General features: G+C 40.3%; 2 protein-coding genes across 4 annotated transcripts in view; one reads left to right on the top strand and one right to left on the bottom strand.

The window, feature by feature from the left end:
* Window positions 1-2,830: 2,830 nt before the first annotated feature.
* Window positions 2,831-8,563, bottom strand: ccdc80l2 (coiled-coil domain containing 80 like 2). The gene is made up of 12 exons (XM_029516357.1): window positions 7,998-8,563; window positions 7,834-7,922; window positions 7,565-7,738; window positions 7,269-7,420; window positions 6,705-6,986; window positions 6,282-6,522; window positions 5,977-6,130; window positions 4,872-4,996; window positions 4,466-4,614; window positions 4,207-4,310; window positions 3,907-3,987; window positions 2,831-3,398 (listed from the first exon to the last, which is right to left on the bottom strand). Exons 1-12 carry the CDS (start codon window positions 8,290-8,292, stop codon window positions 3,082-3,084), a joined length of 2,163 nt encoding a protein of 720 aa, XP_029372217.1. The 5' UTR covers window positions 8,293-8,563; the 3' UTR covers window positions 2,831-3,081.
* Window positions 8,564-11,572: 3,009 nt separating this feature from the next.
* The window catches only part of nnt (nicotinamide nucleotide transhydrogenase), a 28,421-nt gene continuing 24,803 nt past the window's right edge, over window positions 11,573-15,190 (top strand). Inside the window, exons 1-2 of one of the 3 annotated variants that reach the window (XM_029516315.1) lie at window positions 11,573-11,649; window positions 13,033-13,246. In XM_029516315.1, the coding sequence (XP_029372175.1) occupies window positions 13,093-13,246 (154 nt within the window). In that variant the 5' untranslated portion in view covers window positions 11,573-11,649; window positions 13,033-13,092. Of the gene's footprint in view, window positions 11,650-13,032; window positions 13,247-14,301; window positions 14,311-15,190 lie in introns of those variants that run through there. The other 2 variants (XM_029516317.1, XM_029516316.1) reach the window with 2 other exon arrangements.

Below are 15,190 nucleotides of genomic sequence, written 5' to 3'. Positions count from 1 at the left end.
GGGAATGTCACTGAGAACATTTCAGCGCAACGAAGCCCGTTCCACTGGCCGAACAACTGTTTGCATTTCTGTAGCATTGAGATAAGAGTTTACAATCTGTTCATTATTATTTAGTTGATCACACTCCATGCACAAATACACAGCCATTTCTTTATACTATGCCAAACACAACCAAATGACTTCCATGTGAGCTGAGGTTGTTTATTTGTACAGTCACCTTTGTGACCCTGTGTGAACCAAGTGAACCAGCTTTTGGCCATGTACTGTTTGTAAATAGCCACCACATACAGCTGTCCTAGTAATATCAGACAGCCAGAGGGAAAGTTGTCAAGGGTCAGTAGACTGTACCTGCCTTTTTAACTTTAACTTCAGCTTTCAGAACCTGTAGTTTCTGACTTTGGTTTTGTAAAGGTCGAACACTCAATCATTAATTGATGTTCTACCCCTTATCCGTTTGCGGGGAGTGCTGGAGCCAATCCCAGCTCACATTGGGCGAGGGTGAGGGCGGGGTCCCCATGGACAGGTCGCCAGTACAATACGGGGCCAGCAGAGACAGGAAAAGTTTTATGTAAAATCCTAACTCAGATTTTTTTTTTTTTTAAAGGCATCACTCAGTCTGACTGTAATGTTAGCTTGTAACAGTGTTGTTGCTCATTTTAAAAGCATTACTGTAGATTGCAATTATTATTCTTGTATAACCATTTGCTTTTTGATTTGTCAGAAACCAACAAAAAGGCAATGGCCATAGATATCCAGCCCTGCCATAATTTGTCAGGGTGAAAGTAAATGAGAAAAGGGGATAAAGTAAATGTCAACTGATACGTGTCATGGACCAGATGACTCAAATGCAGAATAACAGGGCAGAGGTAGGGATGATGCTAATAGTAGCTTTACTGGAGCTTTTCCGGCAGGAACAAAAAACAATTCAAAACAACTTGTTTGCGGCACAGAGACCTCAGGCAAAGACAAAAAAAATACAACAGGCACAGGTCAGAACGGGAAAGCAACGAGCAGAAGCCCAGGTTACAATCTGGCAAACAACCAAGGCAACTGACTGACTTAAGTGCAGACAGGTCAATGGGACCATGAGACACAGGTGTGGCAAACAGCGTCCATGGGCGTGGGAGGAGCAATGGAGGGAAAAGGCTGGCAGAAGTGGACTGAAGGCTGAGCAGAGGGGCGAGTGCAGGAGAAGCTGAAGCTGGGAGCTCCAGCAGTGTTCAGGACAGATAAGTATCTCAAGGTGAATTTGGGTTATTCATTCTTATCCTCTCCCACAATATTCTGTGATTCAGCCATCAACTATAATATGACAGAGTCTGAATATATGGCTAAGGAGGTGTGAGCCTACAGACTGCTGGTATATTACACAAACAGACCAATTACATACAGAGGCAGCTGCACAGTCCCAGCCAACGTTCTGTTTCACTCCAATTCTCTACTTCTTCTTATTTATTTTTATCAGTCTTCAGCTTTGTCACTAGTTCAGTGTAGACTTTTGAAAATTGAGATCACCAACCTTAACTCTACTCATGCAACAATTCTAACCTTTTTTCTTTCTCTTTTTCTTGCAATATAAAAGTTTTTATGTTGCTATATTTCATCTTTACATTCCTATTAGTCTGCTTCCTCAGTTCCTCCACCTGCTGCTGTAAAGATTTACTTTTATTCGTGTTTTCAGTGACTTACCATCACAATCCCAGATCTTCACCTTCTTAACTACAGTTTATGAATCACAAGAATTAATTTCAGATTTCATTTGTTGTGTGTTTTCAAGTCTGCACAAATAAATAATTAAACTAGAAAATTAAATGTGGAAATAATGTTTAAAGTTTATTCTTAAACATTTTACAAACTTCCCAAAAGTCTACTTCCTTCTTCCTTATTGTAAGCTGATGCTGATGCTTACACAACTTTGCATGCACATTAGTGCATGTGTGCAGATGTTCATTTTGACAATGATAAATTTCTGACTTGAACTGACTTGGTGTACATTCTCATCTTGCTGATTTGAATAAACTTTGCTTTGGAAAAGACATGCTGCCATATCAGTAAGATTTTGTGGATGTGGATTCTAGATGTGCTTTTAACCAATTTAGGTTTAGATAAAATAAGTGTTGCCCCACAATAAGAAGGTTGCAGGTTCAGTTCCCAGTCTGGGGCCTTTTTGTCCACCGTCCAGAGACATGAATGTCTAGGTTAACTGGTGACTGTATTCTGAGTGGTTGTATGTGTCTGTCTGTCTCTGTGTGTTGGCCCTGTCCAGGGTGACTCTCCCCAGTGTGAGTTGGGATTAACTCCAGCTCCCCCGTAACCTGGAAACAGAAAAGCGTTGGAAGGTGGATGGAAGTATCTCCTCATACAGGATTGTATCTGTGTTTTACTTTATTTATTTATTTTTTATGTCTTCGTTCTAAAAACTGTAACTGAAAAAAGGAACAAATCTAAGGAGACAAGTTAAATGTTGCTGTTCAAAGAAACATCCTGGGGCTCACTAAGTTCTACATTATAAGTAATTTTTGACCCTTAGCTGTTACCACACTGTGGCTCTTTCAAAACAGATGTACTCAGACATTTGTTTAATTTAAGTACAGTTTTGATTTCAGCATCATAGTGTCTCAACACAGACACTTTTTATTTGTATTCTTGAAATTGGACAGATGTGCTGCCAAAAAGCACAATCTGCTCAGTCTTGTGTAGACATTCTTCCTCTGTTGCTGCAATCAGGTAAAATAGTACAAGAGGACCAGCTCTTCTAAAAAACCTTTGAACAGAGCACATATGCGTTAACTCGGACTTTCTTGAATGAAACCATTCAACTACTCTCTGCTCCATCTTTAAAAAATTATTTTATTTAATATAATGGTTTCCAACAGATGTTTATTCTGAATTTATTTACTGAGTCCTGTGAGTTCCAAGATGAGTTTTTGTACTCATTGTTTATCAGTTTGTTCATGTTAAAATACATGTGGGCATTTTTGGCATTTTCCATCTGGCCACCAGAATGTAAGCAGACCTGTCGCTCCCCAATTTCTTAGTCTCCTCTTCCGTTTTTGTCCTCCATCGTTCTTTTGAGCCGTGTTATATGTACGTATCCTCCATCCTGTCATGATCATAGCCATGGTGGTGCCCATCCTCACTGCTTTCTCTTCCTCTCTCCTCAGGGCAGTGGATCCCCAGTCTCCTCTGCAGCTTCTCTTCCTGGAGGCGAAGCTCCATGGAGTCCACCAGGTCGTAGATGTTATCCAAGGACCACATGGGTGATGGGAACCATGCCTTGACATTGCCATCCTTCCCCACAATCAGCATGCTGAAGTAATCCTTACTGATCTTCAGCTGTTCTCTCAGATTGTTGACCATGTCACGGGATAAGGGTTCAACCTCACTCTGGCTACGACCTGGAAGAAGGACGACAGGCTGAAAAACCAAGCAGTGCATTTCACAGACCACAGCAAAAGTTAGTAAAACTAAACACACTGCTAGGAGTGTAACTGTTTATTTGAACTCAAGAGCAAATTGATTGGACATTGGTGTTTAAGGTTTGCCTCACAAAATATGGGCTGTGTCTGCAATCACTCACTGTTGGTCACTAACCAAACAACACAGTACTGAAATATGGCACAATGTCTGCACAATGGTGTCTGAAAATATGTTTCCAGAAAATGATGAAATTACTAGATTTGGTTATCAAAGAACAAGGTTACAATGATCATTCAAAAGATGTTTTCAGCTGTAAAAGCTCAAATACACACTGAATTGTGAGAAGTTTCACATGTATGGTTGGTAATTTATATGGTTATGGATGTACAGGGCTGTAACCTGAGACTACTCAGATTGAATGTTTTTGCATGAATGTACCATATCAACATAAATTCCAAGTTACTGGTTTATCTCACTGTCACTCACCATTTACTGGAAATAACTCAACAGTTCCTGACGCTTTATCTCCAGTTCCAGTGAGCTTCAACATGGCAAAGTGGCGAATACCTTTGGTGAGATCCAAGAATTCGCATTTTAACATAATTCAGTTTGATGCTTCAAATCAACAAAAACTTTATTGGTGGAGCACACATATGACAGTTAGATATTCATCATGTAATGTAACGTTGGCCATGAAAGTCAGAGAAAAACTGACAGTGATAAAGCTTTTGCATAATTTTCCATAACCTACAAAGCAGAGTGTTATTTGTTTGGTGTGTTACTGACCCAGGTGACACTCCTGTCCATTGAGAGCAGAGAGCTGCTGTTGGAAAGAGTAGTCGTCCTCAGAAGGAGCCCAGATGAGCAGCAGTCTCCTCTTAGACATGAACCTTAACATCCACAAAAATTGCCGTCCATGTTTGAATGTTCTGATGTCAGTCAGTCAAACTTCAGATACTCACATAAGCTAACTGTGTCTTACATGTTTTTTCTGATTATATCTTAAACATATAAACATATAAAGCAATGAATTACATTTCGTTACCTGAGCAGGGAATTCTCAGGTCCAGGTTGTTTGTCTTTAGAGCAGTTTGGAGGACTCTTCCTCTCTTTTTCTTTCTCTGAGTGCCTTGAGGGAAACTTGTCAATGTACTCAAACAGAGCAGGGGTCGATGGTGGAGCTTCAAAGACTCTCTGAGGGAAGATTCAGTTAGCTAAGATAATAAGACATTTAAAGAATAATATAAGGGCCATAACAGAGAGAAAAGACACACTGAACTCATATCATGGCCAAAGGAAATACAGTATTCACATTTTTCAATTGAGGGATGTTGGATTCTTCTTCCAGGTGTGAAACTGTATAAATGGTGCATTAAAGGATCAGTCTGAGCTCTATTCAAGGCAAAGGACATAAAATCAGTTTACAAAGGTGAAAAAGAAGAGGTTCTTACATTGGGCTTGATGTCGTAGTCTGTGACGGTCATGGAAAAGAGGTCAGGGGAGGAGAGGCCAAGCTCAGCTCTCAACAGGGAGATCAGACCCGAATCCAAGAGTTGTTCTGATGGAACCTCTGATTCTGAAACACACACACACATATATTCACATATAAATAAACGTGTGTACACACTGACCTTCAGTGGAGGAAGCACACACAAGAACCTAAACACACCTTTCCAAAATATTAGAATGTTTTTTTGATGTTTGAACTTTCTGTTCTTTTGGTAGTGTGAATGGCATCACCATAGTCAGACGTTCCAGAGTGCATTGTGTGAAAGCTAAACTATCATATCATAGTACATCACTTGTATATTTGTTGTATCTCTGTCATTTATTCCATCCCCTTGATTTATTTAGCCTTCCACCCTCACTGTTAAACTATTTTACTGTGGTAGCATGTGTACAATAGTCCACATTTTATTTCAACATTTCATATACTTTCTCACAAATACCATAATTATCTCCAAGTACAGTTTGTTTTGTTGGCTTTCTTCCATGTTGCTTCATGGAGAAAGCACATCACTTGACACTTGGCTCATCATTTCGATGCAAACAAAATTAAAAGAAAAAAATGATGAAGACTTTGGCCATCCCTGACTATTCCTCTTGCAAATTACATTCCCATGGGCCACAGCTGAGGCTTGTGTTCCTTTTTGGTTTTTTTTTTCACTTTTATGATTTTAATGGGCTACAACCTCACAGAACCCTTAGCCCAAAGTGTTGGAAGTCAGAAATACCCACATGAACACAGCCTAGCAAAAATGTGAGCAACCTATTCACAGAGAAGTCTGCAACAGGAAGTGAAGATGATGAAGTGTTAACAACATCAGCCTGACTGCTGTTTACATGTGCAAAAAATGTAAAGTGTCCAGGCTGTAATGCAATGGAACCATAGAAGCCGTGTTTGCCTAAGTAAAAAGTACACTGGGTCCTTTGGCACTATCTGTATGAGATGATATGAATACTTGAACCACCCCTAGTGTAACTAAACAGATGTTTCTGATGCAAATATTCAATAATACAACACGTTACATGCACACTCACACACACCCTCCCTACCGAGCTGGTGGTGTTGTAGTGTGAGGGTGGCGTCACTGCCCTCCACTATGGTCACCACGGTGATTTTTCTGAACGCGAGGTCACAGTGATTCTTCTCATTTTCCTCTTTCTGCTGGATGTAAAGTGATGCATCCCTGCTGGGTGTTGAGATCAGCTAGGAGTACCAGGATGACAAACAGGCACCTTTCTCAAACTAGGCTGGGGAAGGTGCTTTTTAAGTACAACTGCATTTCCAAAGTTCACGGTTTTATATTTATTTGCAACTGTATATCAAGAGGTGGGATGCAAAAAGAGAAAGTTCTTACCATCAACCTCCTTGTTCCCTTCAAACTGTCCAAAAACTCCTTCAAGGCAGTTTTTTCCTTTTCGCTGACTTCTCTGTTTGACTTTTTCCCTCTCCCTTTTCCTTTCTTTCCCTTTTTCCCTTTGCCCTTTTTCTTTGAGCTCTGTTTCTCCTGTGCTTCATCCTTTACATTCTTCTCTTTGGTGTCCTCACTCTGTCCCCCTCCCTGTTGTTTCTTTCCTTCTTCCACAGCTGAGTCAAGCCTGCGATGCAAAACAAAAAGTTCACTTTGATGTTCATCCATAGCCATATGTTTACTTTGAAGGCCTGAGGAGGCATGGCATACCAGATGGGAATAAAATCGAGGCACATTTTGTGAAATCAATCAAAACATTCACACACCTCCCTTTATGTGTGAAAAATTAACAAAGAAATATGGCAGCACCTGATTTTCTTAACTTCTTCATTGCTCTTTGACACAGATGAAGAGCCGTGTGCTTTCTCTTTTTCTTGTCCCTTAGGAGACCCCACAGTGGACACTTTGCGGATAACGAACCTTGACCGTCCACTCAGTATGTCCTGAATCTTACTCTTCAGGGCAGCTTTTTTGTCCAGAGGAGGCTTTCTTTGTAACGGCACAACTGAGGTCACATTTCTCTGCCTCTGAGGACTCAGCACCATTGACTTTTTCCTTTTCACCACAACCTTCTTTTTAATGGTTTTACATCTAAATTAAAAAGAAAACATAAATTCACACCATGGTGCAAGGTAATTTGAACAACACAACACAAATATGGCACAGAGCACTTTTTTTCTGAAAACATTTTTTTTTCTTTAAATATTATTAGTCATACTAACACATGCAAAGAAGACATATCCATGTATCCATCAAAGCATTAAGAGTTCAGAACTTTTCATATTCTTACATTCAAATAGTACATAGATGTAATGTGGGCTGACCTTAAATGACATTATAAAAGAACTGTTCATATTAGAACTATAATGGCACCTCAAGTTGGATCCTTTTCTGGTCATCTTTTCCAGCTTCCTCATGGGAAACTGATCTATGAGCTCAAAAATGGCCTCAACACGGACCGGATAGGGGAACCGCTCGCTGACCAGTAGATTTTTCTTCATTACCAGCATGGTGAACCCTTGCTCCTACAATGATCGATGAAAGGCACAAGTCAAGGGCAGGTAAACCACAAGAGAAGACACATTTACACGGACATTTATTTATTTCAGTGGATTTTTTTTTTTTTTTTTTTTGCCTTGAAGCTGAACAGTTTGAGGCACAATGTTTACCTGGTTGGTAAGATCCAGGTAGTAGAGCAGTTTGGTAACTGTGTCTGGGTCTAGACTCTCCACTGTAGCGTCTCCTTGGACAGTTGTTTTCTGGATCCGACCCTCCATCATGGCATTCTGGATGATGGTGATGATGAAGGTGTCTCTTTCTGCCAGCTGGCAGTGCAGCCCTTTCTGAGATAAATGCGTTGTTTTCCAGAATTTCAAAACACACCTTGAAATATCTGACGTCTGTATTTAAAGAGAGGTAAAAAAAATTATTGAAGTACCTGCTCCATGTCTTCCAGCTGTTTCTCCATCATACGCAGATAGTGGTCATTGTGTGATGGGGCAGTTATCACCCACAGCCGCTTTTTGCCTAGAAGGAGGGGTGCAGGTACTGTAGGTAAGCAGACAGATTGAAATATTAAGCAGCTGATGGGTTCTCTCTTACCTGCAAATTCAGCCAGGAAATCCAGTTCTGGAGCCAGACTAGAGGATGACCTATCACCTCCTCTTCTTCTACCATGTTCCCCATCTCCATCCAGACCCAGTCCTGGTGCAATTCCTGGAGGAAGGTCTGAATAGTCTCCCCAGTCCCTGACATTAGGGTCCAACTGATCTTTGGACTTACTTTGCCAGGGGCCTGACCAGGCAGCAAGCAAACTCAGGTAGCTGAGGCTCCACAAAGCAACAAACACCAATAGATGTGAGTGTGAAGTATAGAAATTACACATCCTTACTGACATGGCTGAGTGGCTCGTATGTAGATCAACTGGAACTGGTTAGCATCTCACAAATCCTCCCCTGGAAAGAAAAGAAATAATTGCATAGTGCTTTGTCGTTGGCAGCGCTGCACAAACTGCTGCTGTAAAGAGTTCAGAAACTCATAAAACCCCACGCTGAGAAATGTCCATACTTTGAATCCAGTTTTAAAACCCCACTGGAGGCATTTTAAAAAGAGTTGGACTCAATCAGGAATGCATCTTAGAGGTAAAAGAATAGTCGATATAGCAGAGATGTTTCCCCCTATCACCAGCTGCGAGAGACTGACTGAGGAGACTTTGCTCACACACTCCTGGTTCACATTATGCCCCAGGCTTGTTAACAGGAAACTTCAGGAATTTTCTCTGACTTCAAAGCACTTTCTTGCTCAAAAATTTCTCTCTCTCTCGCTCACTCTCTCTCACACACCACACATACTCTGTATGTGATGCTTCTTTTGTTCCACCACTGACTAATTTGCTTTCCTGCATCAGCAGAAAAATAATCACTCACACATCGACTGTACATAATCCCATACAGTGTCCTATCCACCCTCACACACATTCAAAATTAGTGGTAGTGTGTGGCAGGGCAGCTGCCCTGCTGTTTTAGATTAGGAGGTTTGGGTGAAGCTGACCCAGACCTTTAACCTCAGTGTCAGGGGAGTAAAGACACAGCATCTCCACAAAGATTAAACATGTATATAATTACTTGCATTATTTCACTCATCATTTTGATTTTCATTCATTTTCATCTGTCATTATAGGCTAACAACATCCCAAGGAAGATTAATTACAAAACAAACTTGCAAAACTTGCAAACTTGGAAAGGAAAAGTTTTTAAGAGGTTAATAAATAAAGTATAAAAATAAAGATAACTAACCAAATAAATAAATAGAATGAATTAATAAATTGTGAAAATAAAGGAGTGAAGGTGCAACTTTAAAGGTAGAGCAGTAGTTCATCCTAAAGCCATTTGTTCATTTGTAACACTGAAATGTGAAAATGACCCGTATTGGCAGCATCCATAAATAAACTCGACAGGTTAATGGACAGTTCAAAAGAAGTGAGTCAAACATTCCCTCTGGTGAGTGAAACCCTGTCTGCCAGGAAAAAGTAGCTACCCCTACATCTACCAGTCAACAAATCAAACTAAAAACAGACACATAATGTACTGGATTTAATTCTAAATTCAGATGAATTAAATTCAACAGAGAATTGACTAGATTTTATAACTAAATTTATTACACAAGCATCCTGAAATACAAAGCAACAACCAAAACTAATTAAGTTGTTCTAAAATTAATCTAAGATTGGTTACGGATTCCGGATCCTCCACAAAGCCACTGAACCAAATGTAGGAGCTGTCACCTAATTTAAAGTGACCCCTGGTCATTTGTGTCTCAACATCTTTGCAGCTTGGCAGCCATAAATAGTTTGACGGATGGACGATGGACCATATGAAAAGGTTTTTTTTCTGCATAATATCAGAAGGTTTATCAATCCATGTTCCACAGGAACGTTTATAAACGTTCTACGTTAAGATAATTTCCACATTATAGTTCTATAGCTGTCAATATAAGTCCTTAATTTACCAAATATAACATAAAAAAAAAACTAAAACACATGGCCTAAAGGAGGAAGAGGACATTTTTTACAACAAAAGATGGATCTGCATCCAGTGACAAGATTGTAAGCATGCACCTACTGCACACAGCAAGATACAGTTGGTAGTTACTCACTTTAAGCTGAATAGAATGACTTTTAGTGGCAGAAATTTTCCTCCAGTTGTTTCCGAACCTCAAAACTAGACATGTGATGGGTACAATTTATAGATTTAAAGTCAGCAATCAAAAGAAATAAAGGGAAGGGCAATATCAGATTGGGAAAAGCTAACGAAATTACAAGAGCTATCTTTAGGATGAAACCCCTCAATGAGAACCAGGCGTAGCAAACAATGCATTCCACTCTCTGAGCCTGATAAAAAGAAACAGATGATCAGTGTGTGTGTGTGAGAGAGAGTTTATCAACCGTGTACAATATATATACAATACCGTAAGTGAAAGCACATGCTGGTAGAGAGTGAATAGATATGCTGAATATGAGATAAACAAAGAGACAAAGCAGTTCTTGCTGTTGTTTCCTTGTACAAGTGTCAACAGGATGTGTCCCAATTTCGGTTTTCATTAACAGTTGGAAGGAAATCATTTACTTTCCATGTGTCCTTGTGAACACAGTAACGCAGATTCATGCAGTCCCTCATAAGCACTTTATTGCAAATGGAAGAAGGAAGAAACACACATGTGCTATCAGAGCACAATTTTGGACTGGAGATGGGGGAACAGACTTCTCTTCAGTTACGTATCGTACTTCGCTTGTACTCCAGAGACAGGCTGCCAAATGTCAAAAACCATAGTTGTAATTTGCCTTAAATTAGTCAGTGACTGAGCTGCAAGCTATAGCTGCTGGGGTCAGTCACTGTCCAATCATGGTCAAAATATGGTCAAAAATTGCAATTTACATGCCATAGCACTGTGTGGGAGGAGTTTTTCAAACTGTTTTAAGCTCTTTACCTTCACACCAATGTTGATGTCACCTCTCCGCTGATATTCAACAAAAATATAATTTGGAGGGATTCGACAATGACAACAAATATCAGTTCAAATTTAAGGTTCTTCATGGAACTCATCAAACCTTGAAAATTATTCAGGGTTTGAATTTTAAAATGATGGCTTCACCTATAAATTCGCAATCTATGAGCCCTCCTCAAAGCATCAGGTGCAGAAAAATAGACAGATAGATAGATAGATAGATAGAGTTCTTGCCACTGCCTAAAAAATAGGAAAATGCGCCCCTTAGTGGAAGTATGTGAACCTGCATCTCCATATGGTCATGTTTTTCTTTTTGGACGCCATTTCTGTCATTCTTGTCATTTCCTGTGTTTAATGTGGCTATAAAACAATATTTTATTCCACTCTTTTATTCACATGTTAAAACGTTCATCAGTGTGACTGAGTGTGTAAGCAATTGTTTATCCAGATGCCTGCTCCTGCAGATGCTTTAAATTGATTTTATGATCACAACATTAAATCTGAAGCGACAAATCAAAAGTAAAATTGGAGAATAAAGATTAAAAAAAGAGTGAAAGAACGAATATGTAACTTTCACTCGGTGATTTGTGTGTCTATATTTATGTGTTGTGTGACTTTCCAGCTTTTGCCATCAGCCAGTCAGCACAGCAGAAGTCTCCTGACACACGATCCAGCCGCCGCTCCTGCTAACATCTTCCGGGTCGACACAAAGTCCTCCGGTGCCGCACAGAGCCGGGACCTGTCTGCAAAGGTCAGTCCGCTTATTCCGCCTCTCACCGTTTCCTGCTCTCGCTTTTCATCACGCATTTGTTTCGCTTTGTGTGTCTGTGTGTGTCGGCATCTTTTTGAGTCACGCTTCGCCTTCAGACGCCAAACCGATGCGTGTTAGCCGCTAAGCTAGCACCAGTTAGCTCATTGTAGCCCCCCTCCCCCTCCCCCTCCCCCTCCTCCATCACCCGGCGCCCTGCTGCCTCTGACGGGGAGAGGACTCAAAAAGACACCGGCGGTTTTCGCCTGTTGTTCTCACTTTTGAACGCTGACTTTCAGAAACTGCACACTAAAATCCACCATCTTTTACGGCCATCATAATCCCGCCACTCTGCACAAGCTACAGTTTTAAGTGCTGATTTTCATGAATGAGTTTTCGTTCCGTTGCAGTCCTGACCCGCTTTAAACTGAAGGACGAAGCAGCTAATGTTAGCCAAGCGTTAAATCAGTCCGACTCATTCATAATGTGGTGACGTGGTACTTTCAATGGCAGGCCTGGCCTTATTATTGATTAAAATTTAGCATCACACAGCCTGAATGTGCCTGTCGGTGCTGCAGTCTCTGCAGACGGATGCATTCTGTGTCAAAACGACATAATTAAGCCATTGTAACAACAAATCCATGGCCCTAATATATTATTATATATTGAGAATATTATTCAAAATGAAAAGTAAGAGGCAACAAATCCTCATATCAAGGAAGGTGGTACGATTAAAGGACAAGTATTGTACTCAATTACTTAATGTATGAATGACTTCAGTGAAGGTGCTTACTGTTTTTATTTGGTTTGGACTCTTGAACACAAGTGTGAGGACACAGTGACAGGGTTTCGTTTATTGCCAGTCAATTCTAGTTTAAACCCTGCTATGCCAGTCAAGCTATCCCAGTCTATCCCTGTTCCATTATCTCCCTTTTAAGTCAACATGCAATCGTGCATGTTGTTTTGCTGCCTCAGTGGGTCCTTCAGTGGGCAGAGGTTTGTGGAAATTACTATGGAGGACAAAGATATACCCTGTAGAAGGTTGGGAAAAAATATATGTGCAACTGCATGACAACAGAAACTTGTGACATTTTCATAACCAGGATGTGTGTTGGATTTAGGTAGAAATGGTTTCTCTGTGAATATGACTGGGTTAGGGTTAATCCAAGGTCACACAAATGTACTTGCTCAACTAGCAAACAAAGTAGTAAATATTTCTGTGGAACTTCTTTCCTAACATTTAAAATTTAAATGTGCACTTAAAAAATTGTGAAACTTAATATCACTGTCATACTTTTATTGTACTTGCAATCTTCTTTGCCTATAACTTACTCCCTCCCCATTTGTTGGAGCCCTTATCTCTCATCTCTCTTGTCTCTTCTCCAGGAGGGGTGCTGCCTGTCCTGTTGAGCTCCTCCTGGTGTGAGTGTCAGGTGTGTGTGCACCATGGCGAGCCTCCTACGTGTAGTGGCGAGCAGCTGCTCAGCTCCTGTGTTCACTGGCGTTTCCTGCATAAAGCTTCAGAGCAACCATACATTAAAATCATCATGCATTCGGTTTTTTAGGACACATCAAGCTCTTGGACGATGTGCTAGTCCAGGTAAGATATTATTGCTACACAGTACAGTTTGTAAAAAAAATTAATATATAGAAATCATTAAATTCTTAAATATCTGTAACGCTTTCATTAACAACCAATCTGTCAATAGTGTTGAAATGAAGTGGGGGAAAAAGAGGCACTCTTTGACATCACTGACTTTCGCAAAAACATGTCTTATATGCACACCATGGATAGAAAACATAGTGGTAGTGATGGTGACAGAAAAACAGAGTTAAATCCTCTACAGCTCTCCCTGAAATTGATACTTTTTTTGCATGTCAGTGCTTTGGACATATGATTATTGATATCATGCCTGTACATCTAGACAAGCTGAGATTTGAGGTTAATATCAGGTGTTAGATTGTACATGTGTTGTGTATATAAGGGAACAATTCATCAGCTGGAACTGCTAAATGAGTGATCAGTTCCACTAAGGAGTTAGGAGCTACTAATGGTGAGATAGATGGTTCTTCTTCATTAATTAGCAGTTGTTTTATACTTCCGTTCCAACTGAGTGATTTTTACATTTTATGAAAGCTTTGACAATGAATCAATCACCTCATTCACTGCTCATTTTCCTTTCATTTAGCCTTTCTTAAGCACATGTCACAGCAGCCACAGAAAGATCACCTATTCAGACTATTCAGAAAATATTCATACATATTATTCTTATCCAATGTGTGGATAGGCTTGTTATATGTCAAGTTGGCAGGAGGGCTCAATTCTAAGTGAGTATTATTAGTCTTATAAGAGACTTCCTTATAAAGTGTTGTGCATTGTAATGCTATGAAGTAGTTAAGCTAGTGTTTTGGCAAAACAAAGATTTATCAAAGCAAACAAGGGGAATCCTCCACACAGAAGCTCTTCCCATTTAACTCTTAAGAGTCCATTCTAAAGGTCCAGTTGCTACCTTCATTTTCTCTGGAGACCCAAGGTCACAGCCCGGATAACGCAGCCCCGAGGCATTATTCACCATTTTCCATGACCTCACGCTATACCCATAGGCCACTCTGAAGGGGTGTGTGTGTATATGTGTGTGTACACACTGAAACCAGTGCAGCCTGGTTGCGGGTGCTCCAGGTTAGTGCGTGCTGAGTTCACAATTGTGCTGATGTCCCTCTCTCACTGTGTGTAGTCAGTGTTGCTGGTGCTGGTGACCTGGTTCACAGGGGTTAACATTTTTCATTTCAGTTAGTTCCAGTAATAGCTGGCAGGGTCTATTCTGGACACACAAGTATCAGTTTACAATCTCACAGTGAAGTAGAGGAGCAGCACTGAGGAGCCTATAGAAGTACAGCATATATATATATACACACTGAGGCAGTGTGCAACTGTGAACTGAATGACACTGCACTTTCTGAATAAGCTCTTGGTGCTGTCAAACCTGATAGTATTATCAACTTTGATCCACTTGTTTGTGGGGCTAACATCGTTAAAGGAAAAGCAGCATCTTGGTTAGCAGATGTAACGTTGTGAGAGAGACTTGATGCCCTTAGCAGGCATTCAAACAGAAAACAGGCCCACAGGGTTGGTTTTTTCAGGTGCAGGTAACACAGATAAACACAATCTGTCAGGCTAAAAAGCATTTTTTAATACTGGAGGCAAATAATATACAAATGCAGTATGAAGTGTAGCCTGCTGTGGTATTGTTCATTAGCAGGAGCCTCCAGTAAAGTTTTTCACATTGCACATTTCATTGCTTACTTTTTTTTTACCTTTTTTTTAGGTTGAAACCAGATTGGGGGGGATTTTTACACCTACTTTTATTCAAGATTGTGTTGGCAGAAGCAACCGTATACTAACTTTTGGTTTATTGACCTTCATATATCAAATTTTCATCTGGCAACCAGTTTTGTTGATTTTCTTCTGTTGGAGAGCGCTTTGTAAAACAGAACTTGCTCGAGGACAGGTCACCACTGCAGGGTGAGAAGAAAGCCAGCTTGT

The sequence above is a fragment of the Echeneis naucrates genome, chromosome 12 (assembly GCF_900963305.1).
Source record: "Echeneis naucrates chromosome 12, fEcheNa1.1, whole genome shotgun sequence".
NCBI classification, from domain to species: domain Eukaryota; kingdom Metazoa; phylum Chordata; class Actinopteri; order Carangiformes; family Echeneidae; genus Echeneis; species Echeneis naucrates.
The sequence above is the reverse complement of the archived record's forward strand: the minus strand, read 5'-3'. Positions and strand labels throughout refer to the sequence as shown.

Coding starts and splice junctions, on each gene's coding strand:
- ccdc80l2 (XM_029516357.1), bottom strand. CDS start 8,292: ATGTCAGTAAGGATGTGTAATTTCTATACTTCACACTCACATCTATTG. Junction 6,523..6,704: donor GAAGAAGTTAAGAAAATCAG/GTGCTGCCATAT, acceptor TTTGCATCGCAG/GCTTGACTCAGCTGTGGAAG. Junction 3,399..3,906: donor TGAGTTATTTCCAGTAAATG/GTGAGTGACAGT, acceptor TCCTTCTTCCAG/GTCGTAGCCAGAGTGAGGTT.